Source organism: Epinephelus fuscoguttatus, linkage group LG11 (genome assembly GCF_011397635.1).
Source record: "Epinephelus fuscoguttatus linkage group LG11, E.fuscoguttatus.final_Chr_v1".
Lineage (NCBI taxonomy): Eukaryota > Metazoa > Chordata > Actinopteri > Perciformes > Serranidae > Epinephelus > Epinephelus fuscoguttatus.
The window spans coordinates 39,904,964-39,919,699 of record NC_064762.1 but is presented as its reverse complement, the minus strand read 5'-3'; the positions used below and the strand labels follow the sequence as shown (position 1 = coordinate 39,919,699).

General features: G+C 39.9%; 1 protein-coding gene, 1 long non-coding RNA gene and 1 other non-coding gene across 4 annotated transcripts; 1 reads left to right on the top strand and 2 right to left on the bottom strand.

Annotated features, from left to right (window-relative positions):
• Position 1: 1 nt before the first annotated feature.
• Positions 2-14,128, top strand: mep1a.1 (meprin A, alpha (PABA peptide hydrolase), tandem duplicate 1). Of its 2 annotated transcripts, XM_049590683.1 has the most exons (17): positions 2-976; positions 1,239-1,397; positions 1,479-1,533; positions 1,645-1,739; positions 1,883-2,077; positions 7,565-7,616; positions 7,735-7,775; positions 8,043-8,118; positions 9,367-9,484; positions 9,644-9,819; positions 10,597-10,818; positions 11,029-11,175; positions 11,293-11,508; positions 12,725-13,189; positions 13,452-13,625; positions 13,705-13,789; positions 13,867-14,128. In XM_049590683.1, exons 1-16 carry the CDS (start codon positions 956-958, stop codon positions 13,752-13,754), a joined length of 2,262 nt encoding a protein of 753 aa, XP_049446640.1. In that variant the 5' UTR covers positions 2-955; the 3' UTR covers positions 13,755-13,789; positions 13,867-14,128. The 2 variants fall into 2 exon arrangements, with proteins under 2 accessions (XP_049446640.1, XP_049446639.1); XM_049590682.1 differs by lacking the exons at positions 2-976; positions 1,239-1,397; positions 1,479-1,533; positions 1,645-1,739; positions 1,883-2,077 and adding exons at positions 7,240-7,371; positions 7,463-7,487 and having other exon boundaries at positions 7,572-7,616.
• On the bottom strand, positions 1,251-4,239 carry LOC125897429 (uncharacterized). Its single transcript, XR_007450419.1, has 3 exons — positions 3,725-4,239; positions 1,910-2,013; positions 1,251-1,386 (listed from the first exon to the last, which is right to left on the bottom strand). It is a non-coding gene; the product is annotated as an uncharacterized LOC125897429 (long non-coding RNA).
• trnas-gcu (transfer RNA serine (anticodon GCU)) lies at positions 3,152-3,233 on the bottom strand. Its single transcript has one exon. It is a non-coding gene; the product is annotated as a tRNA-Ser (tRNA).
• Positions 14,129-14,736: the final 608 nt, after the last annotated feature.

The window sequence follows — 14,736 nt, the reverse complement described above, 5'->3', positions numbered from 1 at the left end:
TAGTGATTCTGATAGTATTTATTTGAATTTACCACAGCTGCACAAAAACAACCAATAAGAGCTGAGGAGTCTCCAACGCAGAGGCCTTGTGAACCATTTTTTAAAAATTTCTGAGCCCACTAGATGACGCCGTCTGTTAAAAGAAAAATGCTCAATGAATTGCAATTCAGTGTGCTTTCAACAGTGTTGAGCAAAGAGCGCCATCTGGTGGTCTCCGAAAATGCAGACAATTTTTCACAAGGCTTTATTTGGACATCACTACTTGTGTGGCTCTGGAGGAGCTCAGAGTTACCAAGGCTTAAACTTCCAGAATATAAATTTGTAACAGAAAGCCTTCGTTTCAAAGACATGTGGCGGGTCACAAATCCTCAGAATACACTTTAAGCAGTTAGTACCCAATATAATCATCCCATTTTAAGATGGAAATTATACAATATATTCTCTGTCAATCAAATTGCAACTTTTGAATGTTGAACGTTACTTCCAATTAAATGTATCAGAAATTAGAATCAAGGTGACAGGTTGTACAAAAATTTCAGCATTTTCAACAGTACAGATAATTTCTCCACACCTACAAACTATCATTTCTCCAGCAGTGTTTGAAAAGTTTCGGGGGTGATTTATGAGCACACACTTACTGATTGTTATTTAAAAAGCTCATCATCTCTCTATTTGAGTCGCAATAAACCATGACATTCTACACAGCACAGCAAGCCCAGCCCCTTGAGCCTTAAAGTGAAACTGACGGTTACAGTGCCAGCTCTCTAACTACCTGTCTGCGATACCGTTTGCACTACTGTATTTGCCTTCTCAGGTTTCAGGAGTGATCCTGTTGTTGTTTTTCTCCACAACGCAGAGTCAGCTTGGATGGATGGACACACAGTACAGCTGTGACACGAGAAAGACTTGACTGTGTTGCACTGCAGCGACAAAGAAAGACTTAAGTGTGTGAAGAATGAACAGCAGCCACCAGGAAGTAAGTGTTGTAATAATGAAGCAAGACAAACAGACATGTTAGCTTACATTGTGTTCAGTAACAAGGTGGAAGTTAACAGCTAACAGGTGTGTGTCATTCCACTCTGTAGTCTGATGCAGTGTGTGTGTGTGTGTGTGTGTGTGTGTGTGTGTGTGTAAAAAAAGCCTATAAAATAACAACATGCAGGACATAGATAATGTCATATAAAGACAGCATGTCAATACAATCAACAGCTTCTGTATAGACCTGTCCAATCTGTCAGACATCAGCAGACATACAGGAGACAGAGTTTGGGAGTCCTGCCCTGTCCAAACAGAGGAGGATCATCCACTTCTCCAATGGAGAAACTCTGGAGGAGGAAGACAGTGAGGAGGAGGAGCAGGTCTCAAACAGACCTCCCTTCTTGGAACCTGCAGAGAAGGTGGGACACCGGCGACATTTCATATTAGATGTCATTAAGTGGCAGTCATGTCATCTGTTTTTTCTGCCTCTTCTTTCTCAGGCTAGGCTGTCATTCAAGAATGTGGCCATTCTAGTTGGGAGGATTTCACTGCTAAGTACGTAACCTTACAAGTAATTGCAGCTAAACATACTAAATCAACAGTAGGCCTATCCATAGCTATGACAAAAGTCTCACTGAATTACTGCATCTTTGTTGCCAAAATTAGCTTGTGATTTCCTTGGAGAGAGACTGGCTGGTGCACTAGGATTGACTGCAGCCAAATACCAGTATGCTATTGATCAGCATCATCGAAATCAGAAGGTAACGTAAAATTCAAGGGCTACAAAATGAGAAAAAAAATGCCCACTCTGCTGAAAACAAACTGACAGGCCAATGGATGTGGGTTTTTTTGTTTTTTTTTTAACTGTATTTCACTCACTGCATTTCCTCTTTCTCACTAATAGAGAAAAAGCAGCAAAGCCACAGACAACCTGATGGAAGAACAGGCAGAGACGATCCAACTCTCTCCTGGACCGGATGGGAGTCATTATGGAGCTACAGGAGATACGAAATGCCTTGCAGATTCCCAGGAGAGCTGCGATAAGAAACATATGGACACAAGCAGAGGATGTCAAAACAGAGCCTATCAGGCAGATGAGGATTATTTGAAATGAAACTAGAAGAAGGAAAATAAAAGGTTGTGATTTGATGTGAAACTCTTCTGTGTCAAAAATAATGCAGTATTGCCTGCTTTAATTCAGTTCAGTTCAATAGAACTTTATTTATCCTGAGGGAAATTCTTGTGCCAGAGAATGCTTCGAGTATAGTAACACAAATTACAGTAACAACAATTAACGTTCACAAACTAGTAACAACCAGAACAATTGGTGGGTTACCCGGGTCAGGGTCACACACTGGGCCCAGTTTTTAAAAACAATAGAATATTAAATATCACTTCAGTCAAAATATACAAGATATAAAGTGTTTAAGGATCAAAAAGCAAAAATCAGTTCCTAACAGAGTAACAACAGAGGTGCAAGAGTTACAAAATTGAACTAAAACAGATTGCCATGGTATTATTGCACATGATGTTGCACAAGAAAATGAAAAGTAGTATTGTAATGTACATCATGTTAGTATGGTGAGGGCTATTTGTAGTATATTTGTTTGTAAGATTTTGTTTATAATCAAATTAAATCAAGTAGCCTATTTAATCATGATTGCATAATTAGCTGATTTATTAAAGAAAAATGCTATGCTGCTGTAGGAGCGGTCACAAAATCAACGCGCACTCGCTTTAAATTATCATACGGCCTTTTATTTCGGCTCAGGACAAACAGAAAATCGATAAATCACCTCTGTTCATTGTGCGGTTGAAAACTGTTTGCCCTCTCCTGCACACCTGTTCACCTACACCTACCATCCCCTCATCCTACCAGACATCATATCTTCATCATGATAACGACCAAGGCAAACAACAACAAAACGCAGGAGATTCCAAGGCATGATAACGAAAGACAAGGAAAATTCAAATTAAAAAGTGCATCATAATAAGTAATAAATGTGAATGGGATGCATCTGCAAAATGGCTTCACCAGCTGCTGTTTGCTGGTAACACAATATCTAAAGGGGCGGATATGTAATACGGTCATAAATGTAAATTTGGTAAAACACGAAAAGCACTGACCATATTGCACAGTTTTAATGAAATGTTGCTGAAAAACAAAAACAGCCGACGAGGATGGGATTCGAACCCACGCGTGCAGAGCACAATGGATTAGCAGTCCATCGCCTTAACCACTCGGCCACCTCGTCCACGGTACTACTTTGTCTAATCAGTCACTATAAAGCTATATCAATGTGACGCATTTTGCTATAGTCATGATTGAAAACATTATCTTGCGAACTTAAACGTGCTATTGAGGAATGCTAATGTGCTAGCTAATGTTGACTACGACATGTCTGTGTCATGTGCAATACCCCGTCCTTCACCCATAACCAAGCACTGCACATCCCCGCGACGTGAATCGGTAACGTTAGCATACGTTATAGTTAACGAATACGTGTAGCTTTCGTTCAGTCGTTTTTCTGTTTCTAACCAGTTTACAGACTTACCACCACCTACCAGGTCAAGTGAACATAATAGTTGCAGTCGATCTGTCGCCTTAACTTACCCACTCGGCCAAAAGACGGTGCTGTAGTGGTACTGAACATAGGTGTAGATGTTTTTCTTTTTTTGGGGGGGGGGGGTCTCAACGGACACGTCTCTCTCAAAGTTTGGAACAGGGGTCTCAAACTCAAATTACCTGAGGGCCGCTGAGCATCCAGTCTTGTCCCAAGGGGGCCACTTCAAGTATTCCACAAAAAATGATTGAAAAAAAAAATGAATTTCGATTGGCGATCATCTCACTGACAACTTGCTTCAAGTGCTGCATTGGACTCCTTTCTTGCTCTCTGGCAGAAGTTTTGTTGCGTTGACAGTCCTTTCTTTAGCTGTGCAGCTCATTGTGTCCGTTCATCTCCCTGGTACTAAGCATACTGCTCTGCATGTTTAGTTGAATAATGCCGCTTTAGATTGTAGCCTACTCCTTAAACACGGCAATTTTCTCATTGCAGATGAGACAGGTGGCATTCCCCTTAAACTCGACGAAGAAATAATCAGTCTCCCACTTCTCCTGAAACACTCTGTACTCAGCGTCAACCTCTCTTTTGGCCATAGTGTTAGCAGCGTGCCAAATGTTTGTTTTTTTCCTACTTGGTTTCAGGTGTGGTGATGCGTTCAAGGGTCCTAGGGTGATGCGCTGAAGGGTCAAAAACAGAATCGGGCATTTTTCCTCAGTCGTGACAAGGCTGTATTCAAGGTCCGCTGCGTTCACGGCCGCAGCGGGCCTATTTCACTATGAATTGATATCAAATAGCGGGCCGTATAGAGTGGTCTGGAGGGCCATGTCTAGCCCCCGGGCCGTGAGTTTGAGACCCCTGGTTTAGAAGGACATGCCATGGATGTATGAGGTGAGCCCCGAAACGCTGTGCTGCAAGCTAAGTCAGAATGCCTCACCAAAAATCAGGGCCAGGGGCTCCTAAAAGATAATCAGGGTACAGAGAGAACAAGAGAATAAAAGGAGCAGAGAGGCAATGTACAAATGTCCGGTAAAAAAAAAAAAAAAGAGTGCAGAAGCACCAGGTATGACAGGCAGAGCTGAAGGTGAGAAGTAAGGCAGACTAAATTTTAGTGAATAAAACTTAAAGAGAAGACGTAGGTATCAACAAGAGGGCCTGAGGCATCAGATGGTACCAACCATGTCAAGCTATCTTGTCAGAAAGGGGTCAAATAATGCTCTGAAGTTACGCTGATTTGAGGAATATTGTCATTTTTCAGATATCTGCATACTGTGGTCCCTTAAAAGTCTTGGAATTTCATATGTTAGGTATAACTGGAAAACTGAGAGTTGACAGCCATATACGCTTTACACTAGTTTGGTTCTGCACACAATTTGACCAATATTTGACTTAAGTAGCCTCAAGATTGAATGGAAAAATGAAGGAAAAATGATCTTATAATTTAATACCTTGCAGTAATTTTTTCAGTCAGTGTTTGAATTTATTTTTCTCTAATCATTCATTTGAGGAACTTTTTTTTGTTGTTGCTGCCCAGGACACACATGACTACCTCTGTTTTCAAATATTTCCTTAACGTGGAGCTGATACAAAATACATGTGGAAATAAGATTGATTAGATTATATTCACAGCAAGTACAAAACAAATAAATTAATAAATCCCATGTAGTTGTGAGGGGAAACTACTTTATTCTTTGATCTTTGATAAAAGCACCAAATTTGGTGTTTTTATCACAAAATGAGCAATTCGTCAGTTATGCAGCGCCACTATATTTTTTGGAGTGTTCGTAGCATGTTGTAATTTGAAAGTCCATTGATAATTTCTGTTTTCATAATTTCTGGCTGTGATAAATTATGTAATTTCTGTGATTTTTAAAGAAAACTTTGGAAGGCATGTTTTCTCCAAAAACTGGCGGTAAAATAACTTCAAATACAACCTTTTAAATTTGTTTGCGCCTGACCTAATCCAATATATGTATGTATATATATATATATATATATATATATATATATATATACACACACACACACACACACACACATATGTATGTATATATATATATATATATATATATATATATATACACTGAACAAAAATATAAACACAACACTTACATGAGAACACAACACTTTTTCATGAGCTGAACTCAAAGATCTAAAACATTTTCTATATACACAAAAGACCATTTGTTCACAAATCTGTCTAAAATCTGTGTTAGTGAGCACTTCTCCTTTGCTGAGATAATCCATCCCACCTCACAGGTGTGGCATATCAAGATGCTGATTAGACAGCATGATTATTGCACAGGTGTGCCTTAGGCTGGCCACAATAAATATTACAGCATTTAAAATGTTCCTAATGTCTCGCTTTTCCTGAACTGTGGATTCATGGCTGTTAAGCCAATATCCTCCACTGACAATGTTCATTATATAATCCATGGGCAAACAATAATCACTGTCTCAGTGTGAATGGCTGTAACATACATCTGATGAGCCACAAGTGGATACTGACGTGCCTCAGTTGTTATGGCTGGAGTACACGTTTGCAATCCAAAGCAAATGCAAAGTATGAGAGGATAAAGTGACAACCAGCCATCTTCTATATTCTTACATTCTTCTATAGCTACAGTGGATAGTAATAATAATAATAATAATAATAATTAATAATAATAATAATGACAAAAGTCTAATTCAAAAAAGAAAGATATCAGTTTCACACAGGGAAATTTGTATTTGATTACTCCATAAAGTTTGCCATGGCTCAAACATTTTGTAGCAGTGAGCACACTAGCCATGAATCAGTTGAAATGTGAGAGCAGTTTGCAAAGCCATTGGACTGTATACTAATTATAATTATATTACGGTAAATTGACTTGCAATTTTCTACACCACTTGCCACATTTACCCATTCACACACACATTCATACACCGGTGTCTGAGGCAACGATACAAGGTTCCACCTACTACTCAGTTAAAAATTCATATAATATGCAGTTACACAAAAATATTTAATAGGACAAAATAATGAAGTGATGACATTTTATATTCAAAGGGTCAAAGGTCAACTTCACTGTGACATCATAATGTTTTGCATAAAACACTTTCCTGCCATTATTCACTGTCATATCTCAGGAATGGAAGGGGAAACATTTGATCAGATATTTAATTAGTGAAACTTATTTTTGGTGTTCACGTTGAAAGTGTGCTGATCGCATAGATCTTCTGTGCTGCTGAGGGCACAATGGGTGTCAGACATTCATGTTTTCCCAGATGTGGATGTAAACTGTAAAAGAAACTTGACTGGTGCGACCATGGGGCGGTAATTCTAGTTTCCTTAAAAATGAACAGGTTAGTTACTGGTTAATGCTTATAACAAAAGACATACCAGAACCAGTACTTTTATTGATGTCCAGAAATTACTTTCAGATCTATGAGTCTCCAGTCTAACTGCAAACCTTATGTTTGGAAAATTGGAGACAATGTGGGGAAAACTGAGGCCAACATGAGGAAATTTCTGGATTTAGGTGTGCTATGAGATGCTATTACAAAATCAGATAATCATTCAGATAACAGAAACAAGTGGCATTAAAAAAAAGCATGCCACTGCAGCTATTTGCGCGAACACTTCATAAATCAGCTCACCAATCAGTAACACTGCTGAGTCAAAGTCCTTCAGTTACTCTTTATACCCAGGATAAACTTTATAGAGGGTTAAAGGTCACATCTGGTCAACATGCACATTTAAAGCAAAGCAGCACCATTGACTCTACACAGCATGATGATGAAGCGAGTGCTGCTATTGTTTGGATTGGTGGCCCTAGCCACTTCATATACTGTAAGTATATTTATTGATTAATGATTAAGGTAAGCACAATGTGATATGGTTGCTAACTTGTGCTGACTTACACTGGTTTTCTTTTATTCAGATACCTGTTTCCTCTGAGATACAAGGTAGGTCAAAACATAATCTTTACTTGAAGAAAAAAACAGATGTTGAATGGCTGTGAAAAGATTCTGAGACTATTTGTGTTACAGAGGTGTATAAGAACGGTGAGGATGAGAACCCAATCCTAAACCTGGGTGAGCTACAACATTTTAATACTTAAATGTTCCTTTCTTTGCTGAGGTAATGAGTAAAATATTGAGTCAAGCGATGTGTTTTTTGCTGACTGAAATATAATTTGTTCCTGTGCTGCAGGATCAGATGCCAACTTGTTTGAAGGAGACATTTTTGTTCCAGTAAGTTGTATTTTGATGAGAATATTTTCTTATTTTGGAGATAAATGTTTTTGCTTAATCATTGCAATCGTTCCTTGACTGTTTTTTATTGGCAATTGTGTGCAATCTAATATCTGCCTGTTGGCACTGGGTCTTTTGCTCTTGAGTAACCACTGTGTTATATCTATTTGGTTTTATTGTATGTTGTATTGTATGTGTTTTTTTTATTGGTCTTGATAAGGTTTATGGTCATAATTTATTATGTCCTTTCTCTCTTTAATGCAACAGCAAGGAAAGAATGCCATGATTGACAAAAGATACAGATGGAAATTTCCAATTCCTTACATTCTGGGTGATGATTTGGGTGAGTTTCTTTTTAATATTCAGCAGGCTTTGAACACTGTGTGGTCTGTAAATACTAGTGATGGCCTCATGAAGCCTCATGAAGCAATTTCCTTATTTTCTGAGCCCTCTAGATGGTGCTCTTGGTTTAAAACGAGAGGCTCAAATAATAGCAATCCAGTGTGCTTTCAACCTTTTATTGAAAAAAAAAAGCGCCATATAGTGGGCTCAGAAAATAAAGAAAATTCTTCATGAGGCTTCATGAGGCCATCACTAGAAAATACTAACGGTCATATGACTGGGAGTTGGCCACTTATGATTCCAGTCCAGTCACAGAGAGTTTTTCTAAGTAATAAAATATCTGGCTATCTTTGAAAAACTCAAGCAGTTGTTTAGCTGGGGTAGGCAGAAATCTGGGGGAAAAAAAACAACAAAAACAAAACAAAACAATAACCCCTCCTGCAGCTATCCCCACTCTGTTCCTAAGCCCCTCCCACCAGATGATCATGGGCATGTGCATGCGCTTTATACAGGAACACAGTGTTTATTTCATCTTATTTCCAGCTTGCTCGCTCAGCCTCTTCTTGCTCTGCTCTCTTTCTGTTTATCAGACCACAAGTAAGACAAGAATTAGCTGCTAGCCATCCCACAGTCCCTCCTCCTCGATCCCTGCCACTGTGGACTGCTTTTTTGAGGAGGAGAATGGGCAGCAGTTTGGACATTCAATCAACTATCGCAACCTAAATTTGATGAGCGCAAACCCCCTAGCACTGGTTGTCACAGTGGCAGGTGGGCAGCAGCAGCATCTGGTCTAACCTGTGTAAAGGCAGCAACAGAATGTTTGTTGATCTGGTAGCTAGGTTTGGGCTACTGTGGCTGCTGACTGGGGGTCTGCTACTGGAGCTGCTGCCAGCTCTCCTCCTGGTGAGGTGGTCTATAGTGATGGGGAGTTAGGTGAAGGACATGTTAGCTTCAGAAAAATGAACTTGAAGCTGCAGCCGTGAGCCTTTAGCCCTGTTTAGCAGAAGGCTTAACTGTTAGAAATATCTTCTCTCCATCTCTGAAATGCTTTGCCAATATTGATATGTTTTATTTTGTTTATTGTCATTCTCTCTTTTAGACTTTAGATTTAATACACTTCATTATGGGATTTTTGTCCAGTGACACCAAAATTTAGTTGTCTTCCTCAGCTTGAAGGCTGTCTCAAACACTTTACTAACCATCTGCATGAAAAAAATATTCTGTTGTGACTGTTCCTTTCAATCCTTAGATTTGAATGCCAAGGGCTGCGTCCACCAGGCTTTTGAAATGTATCGGCTGAAGTCTTGTGTTGACTTCAAGCCTTATGAGGGAGAGAAGACATTCATCAAGTTTGAAAAGAGAGGAGGGTATGGCTGCATTTACAAAATCTTCTGCTAATAACTGCTAAACAATAGATACCAATTTATAGAGTAAAACATTAAAATTAACTAATGACTCTCTGAAAGCAGCTTTATTTATGGGTTCAAGTTTAAGCTAACTTTCCTTGACTGTCTGTACTTTCATAGATGTTTCTCCAGCGTTGGTGACCAGCAGATTGGCCAGATTCTGTCTTTGGGCACAGGCTGTGACCACAAGGCAGTGATTGAACATGAGCTACTCCACGCTCTGGGGTTTTATCATGAACAGTCCCGAACAGACAGGGATGACTATGTTGACATCTGGCTGGATTACGTTATACCAGGTTAGTCTGAAAACTTCATGGTCCATCATTTCCTTTCTTTTGTCATTCATGTTCTGTAAAAACAATTTTTTTATTAATAAGACTAATGCTGTGAAATGTAATGTTGTCTAGTTAGATACTTTGAACCCAGACAGGATAGCATACAACACGTTCTGACTCCCAACTCATCAAATATCAATGTTTGGTAAGTGGACTTTCATGTCGACATAATGACAGGTAGGTATCCTGGTAGGTATCCTGGGTGAGTCTGTTGTTGACATTTTGGGACACCGTGTCAATTTACGCCTGTTAAATGCAAGCATGCAATGTATTTTTCAGCATAAACTTACAACCATGGTAAAACACCTTGAATTTACATTATTTCCTTGTGCAACAAAAGCGCATGGTTAGGTGTAGTTAAAAACATCATGATTAAGCTCAACATTGATATGAGAAGCGAACACCGGGTTCCCAGGTGAAAGTATGGATTTTTTGGACCCATCCACCTCCCCTCCCATCCACCCTGTATGGACTTTCCAGCTCCTCAAATTACGCTGTTATTGGTAATGTTTCAAACTGATGCTGTCTGGTGATGTTACGCACTGATGCTGCCCACTGGCGTATCGTAGCACTGTGAAAGGATGAGTTTTTCATCTGTGTACGACACCAAAATCACTGACCAAGCAGTGGTATCTGATAACTTTGGAATGAGAATGGGTTGTAACATGCAGCATGTCTTTAACTCTGATGGCATTCCTTCTGGTAAGAATGACTACATCAACATGAAATTTTCCTCAGGACTTGAACACAACTTCAACAAATACAACGATGACTACATCACTGATCAAAACACGGCATACGACTACGAGTCTGTGATGCATTACAGGCCCTTCTCCTTCAATAAGAATGACTCCACCCCCACTATCACCACCAAGATTCCAGAGTTCTACAACATCATTGGTCAGTACCTCGACTTCAGTGAGATGGATACCCTAAGGCTGAACCGGATGTATAACTGCTGTACGTATATGTTGCATAATTACCTATGTTGCTCTGTATTTTCTTAAAAGCTGACAATTGACAGAATTAAATACTATTACTGGACAGAAGTGATGAGAGAGTAATGAGAGTCTTTAGGAAGTAAGATTCGGTGTGCACTAAATCTTGCTCAGCATAAAATGGATGAAAACTTTCAAATGACTCCAAACGGTCACCCCCATCCCTCCCCAGCTGGTCCTCTAACCCTGCTAGACCAGTGTGCCTTTGAGTATGCCAGCATCTGCGGGATGATCCAGGCCTCCACTGATGGTGCCGACTGGGTCCATACCAAGAGCAGTGTGGGTGCTGAGGATCACACACTTCTGGGAAAATGCAGAGGTCAGAGTTAGATAATTGTCTCCCAGTTACTGATTATTTTCAGTTCAGACAGCATGACAGCAATGAGCAAAAATAAAGTTGTATGCTGTAAGGGCTTATCTTGGCTTTAATTTTTAGATGCTGGCTACTTCATGCACTTTAGCACCATGACTGGGAAGCCTCAGGAGTCTGCACTCCTGGAATCCCGAACCCTCTATCCCAAGAGGAAGCTTCAGTGTCTGCAGTTCTTCTACAAGATGACAGGAAGCTCCAAGGACAGGCTGGTGATCTGGGTTAAGATGGATGATGGCACAGGCACCATTCGTAGAATGAAGAAAATACACACCTTTTATGGTATTTATTTATGGTGGACACATTTCACAGCAGCTACTTGGAAACACACAGCTTTGCATCGAGGCAAATATTCATTTGCACATTGGTTTAGCTGCTCATCAGCTCTCAGCTGATATTCAAAATCAAGTTATTTCCAGACATCATAAAATATACAAGATAGACAGTTACTAACATCATTCATACACACACAGTCACTGGTGACAGGTTCAGAAAAGTGAACTAAAGTTTGCTTCTGTGTCATTAGTGGTGCAGGAGTGAACATTTTCCCCACTTCCAGTTGCCTCATCTTCAAGTCATTTGGTTTTTGAAATAGGTGCAGTTCCAGGAAATCGCTGGCCTGGAAAAGAAATTGTTCCAGATTAAACAAACAAAATACACTTTGTCAGTGGACCTCCAGGTCTACATATAATGTTCTAGGTATCCTTCAGCATCTGCTGTTATCGTTTCCTGATGAGACACCAATAAAAGGACCTGGTAAGGTTTAGAAAAAAACTCAATGTCAATTCAATTTCAATTTATTTATAAAGCCCATATCACAAATAACAATTTGCCTCAAAGGGCGATATAGCATACGACATCTCTCTGTCTTTGGACCCTCACAGTGATTAAGGAAAGATTCCCCCCAAAAAAACTTAAACGGGGAAAAAAGCCATCATGGGTTGGCTCTACTTTCATACAGGAAGCAAACACCAGGCTCCCAGGTGAAAGTACGGGGTTTGTTGGACCCATCCACCACCCCTCCCATCCTTCCTATAGGGACTTTCCAGCTCCTTACATTAAGTCGTTACTGGCTGCATTTCAACCTGACGTTGTCCAGTGGTGTATCATACTGCCATGACTGGTGCCATCCAGCTGACCGGCTGCATATCATAACACTGACTGACATATAACAAACAGCAGCTATAACAAACAGCAGCGAGGCCAAAATCACTGATAAAATGGTAGTATTTGACAACTTCAGGATGCTTTCAGTCTTTATGCTAAGATTAATCTAGATTCATACTTAATGGACAGACTTGAGAATGGTATATATTATTTCGTCCAACTCTTGGCAAGAAAGTGATTGAGAGTACTTTCCAAAATGTCAAACCAGTCCTTTACAGTACATACTGTAACATGAGGACTAACAGCTAATGTCAAGCAAAACCACTTAATGTACAAACCATATTGCCACATATGGTAAGATTTGTCCTCTTGTCCTTTTCCTGTGACCCAGCTGATTCTGACCACACATGGAAGATCGCCCATGTCCCAATGGAAGTAGGAGTAAAATTCCGTTATGCTTTCCAAGCTGTGCGCGGTGATCCCTCTGCATCTGCTGGTGGCATCTTCATCGACGACATCAGCCTAACTGAGACACGCTGCCCCAACAGCGTGTGGAGGATCCAGAACTTCTCCAAGATCATGGAAACGGCTGACCACGACACATTCATTGACAGCCCTCGTTTCTACAGCCCTGAAGGCTACGGTTACGGTGTCCGTATCTGGCCACTGTCGACTTACGCTGATTACACTGGGAACTACACAGGGCTGTATTTCTTCCTGGCCAGCGGGGCAAATGATGCGGTGATGCAGTGGCCAGCAGTAAACAGACAGGCCACCTTGGTTGTGATGGACCAAGACCCAGACATTAAGCTGAGGATGTCCACCGCTCGCAGCCTCACAACTGATATGAGGAAGAGTAAGTGTTGCATATCCATTATCCCCAGACAGATTAAGACAAAAGCACTGCAGTGGCATCATACACACAAATTCAACAGGCAGTACAATGAATCAAACTGTGAAAGCTGCAAACATGTTCAATTAGACTCTGAAACACTAAGCAAACACATATGCCAGCTTCCAACAATACAAGGTCACAGGTTTTTGGATGACTACAGTATGATTGAAATAGTGGGATCACTACTCACATGACAGATTGGTTTTTTTTTTGTGCCCTCTAGCCCCAGATGGAAAGTTCTTTTGGGACAATCCCGCCAAAGTGGGGACACATGACCCTTCCTGTGATTGCTACAAAAGTGAGTCATGGGGCTGGCGGAATTTTGTCAAGCACTTTGACCTCAGGCGGCGCAATTATCTCAAGAATGATGACCTCATCATCTTCATCGACTTTGAGGGTTAGTGGTCTGTGGTCAGTATTGTTTGTGCTGCGTGCCAGGATGCATGCGTAACAAGTAATTATGTCTTTTCCCACAGATATAACATCACTAATCAACACAGAAGTGCCCATTAAACCAAAGGAATGAGGTCACACAAGATTTCATATCATGATTAACTGCAGGTAAGACAACATAGACTTTTGTTTCACAGATTATTGTATGTGCTCAGGATCATGTGAAGTTACTTTTTTTCATTCAGAATAATCAGATGCAACATATGCAGCTGAGATGAGAAGAACTACCAGTGGAGATGAAGAAAGGATGCCATGACACATTATCAGAATCATTTAAAGAACTTAAACTTTAAAAATTTAAAATTATATTTAATATCTAAATATAAAAAAGTTGAAATACTGTATATGCATGCTTTTGGAGAGTGTCATCATTTTTGAACAGCAACTTTTTTTCTCACTGAACCACTGTCTCAATAAAAGTTATTAAATTCTGCCATTAAAGAAGAAGTCTGTGGTATGTTTCTTTTGTCTTGTGATGTAAAAGTGGCTGCCATGTGAGGGACCATTAGAGATCATGGAATTAAAGGGTGTCGTGCTCTAAGCTGCAAATTAACAGACTAGTACTTCAGTGTGGTTTTTATTCATTTAAAATGATGCAATATGTAAATATAATACAATAATAAGCAGCATGATTTCAGAGAGATCATTTATCATTAATTGATTATTACTATTAAAGGAGAAAACCGACCTTTTAATGCACTAACATCTGTTTATTTGTCACCGTCTGTAACAACAGTTGTGTAGTGACCTCTGAAGCTCTGGAGATGCTTTGTCAAGTCAGGGGATGTAATCCTGATAACTGTCAACCAAATATACACTATTGGTTGCATTGTGGGAAATGTAGGATCTAACTGATTTGGAGCTTGACCTTAGCCTGAATCCAGACCTGTGAATCATAGCCTCCATCTTTGACTTAGTCAGCTATTCAAATAGTTCTGGCGTTGTGTCCATTAATGCCTGTGTCTGATGGTTAGAAAACAATTGAATTAGCAGACAGGATTACTGTAATATACAATAATAATACAAGAAGTGGGACATCATCTTAGTACATGAGT

Coding starts and splice junctions, on each gene's coding strand:
- mep1a.1 (XM_049590683.1), top strand. CDS start 956: ATGAACAGCAGCCACCAGGAA. Junction 977..1,238: donor TGAACAGCAGCCACCAGGAA/GTAAGTGTTGTA, acceptor CCAATCTGTCAG/ACATCAGCAGACATACAGGA. Junction 9,820..10,596: donor GCTGGATTACGTTATACCAG/GTTAGTCTGAAA, acceptor AATTTTCCTCAG/GACTTGAACACAACTTCAAC.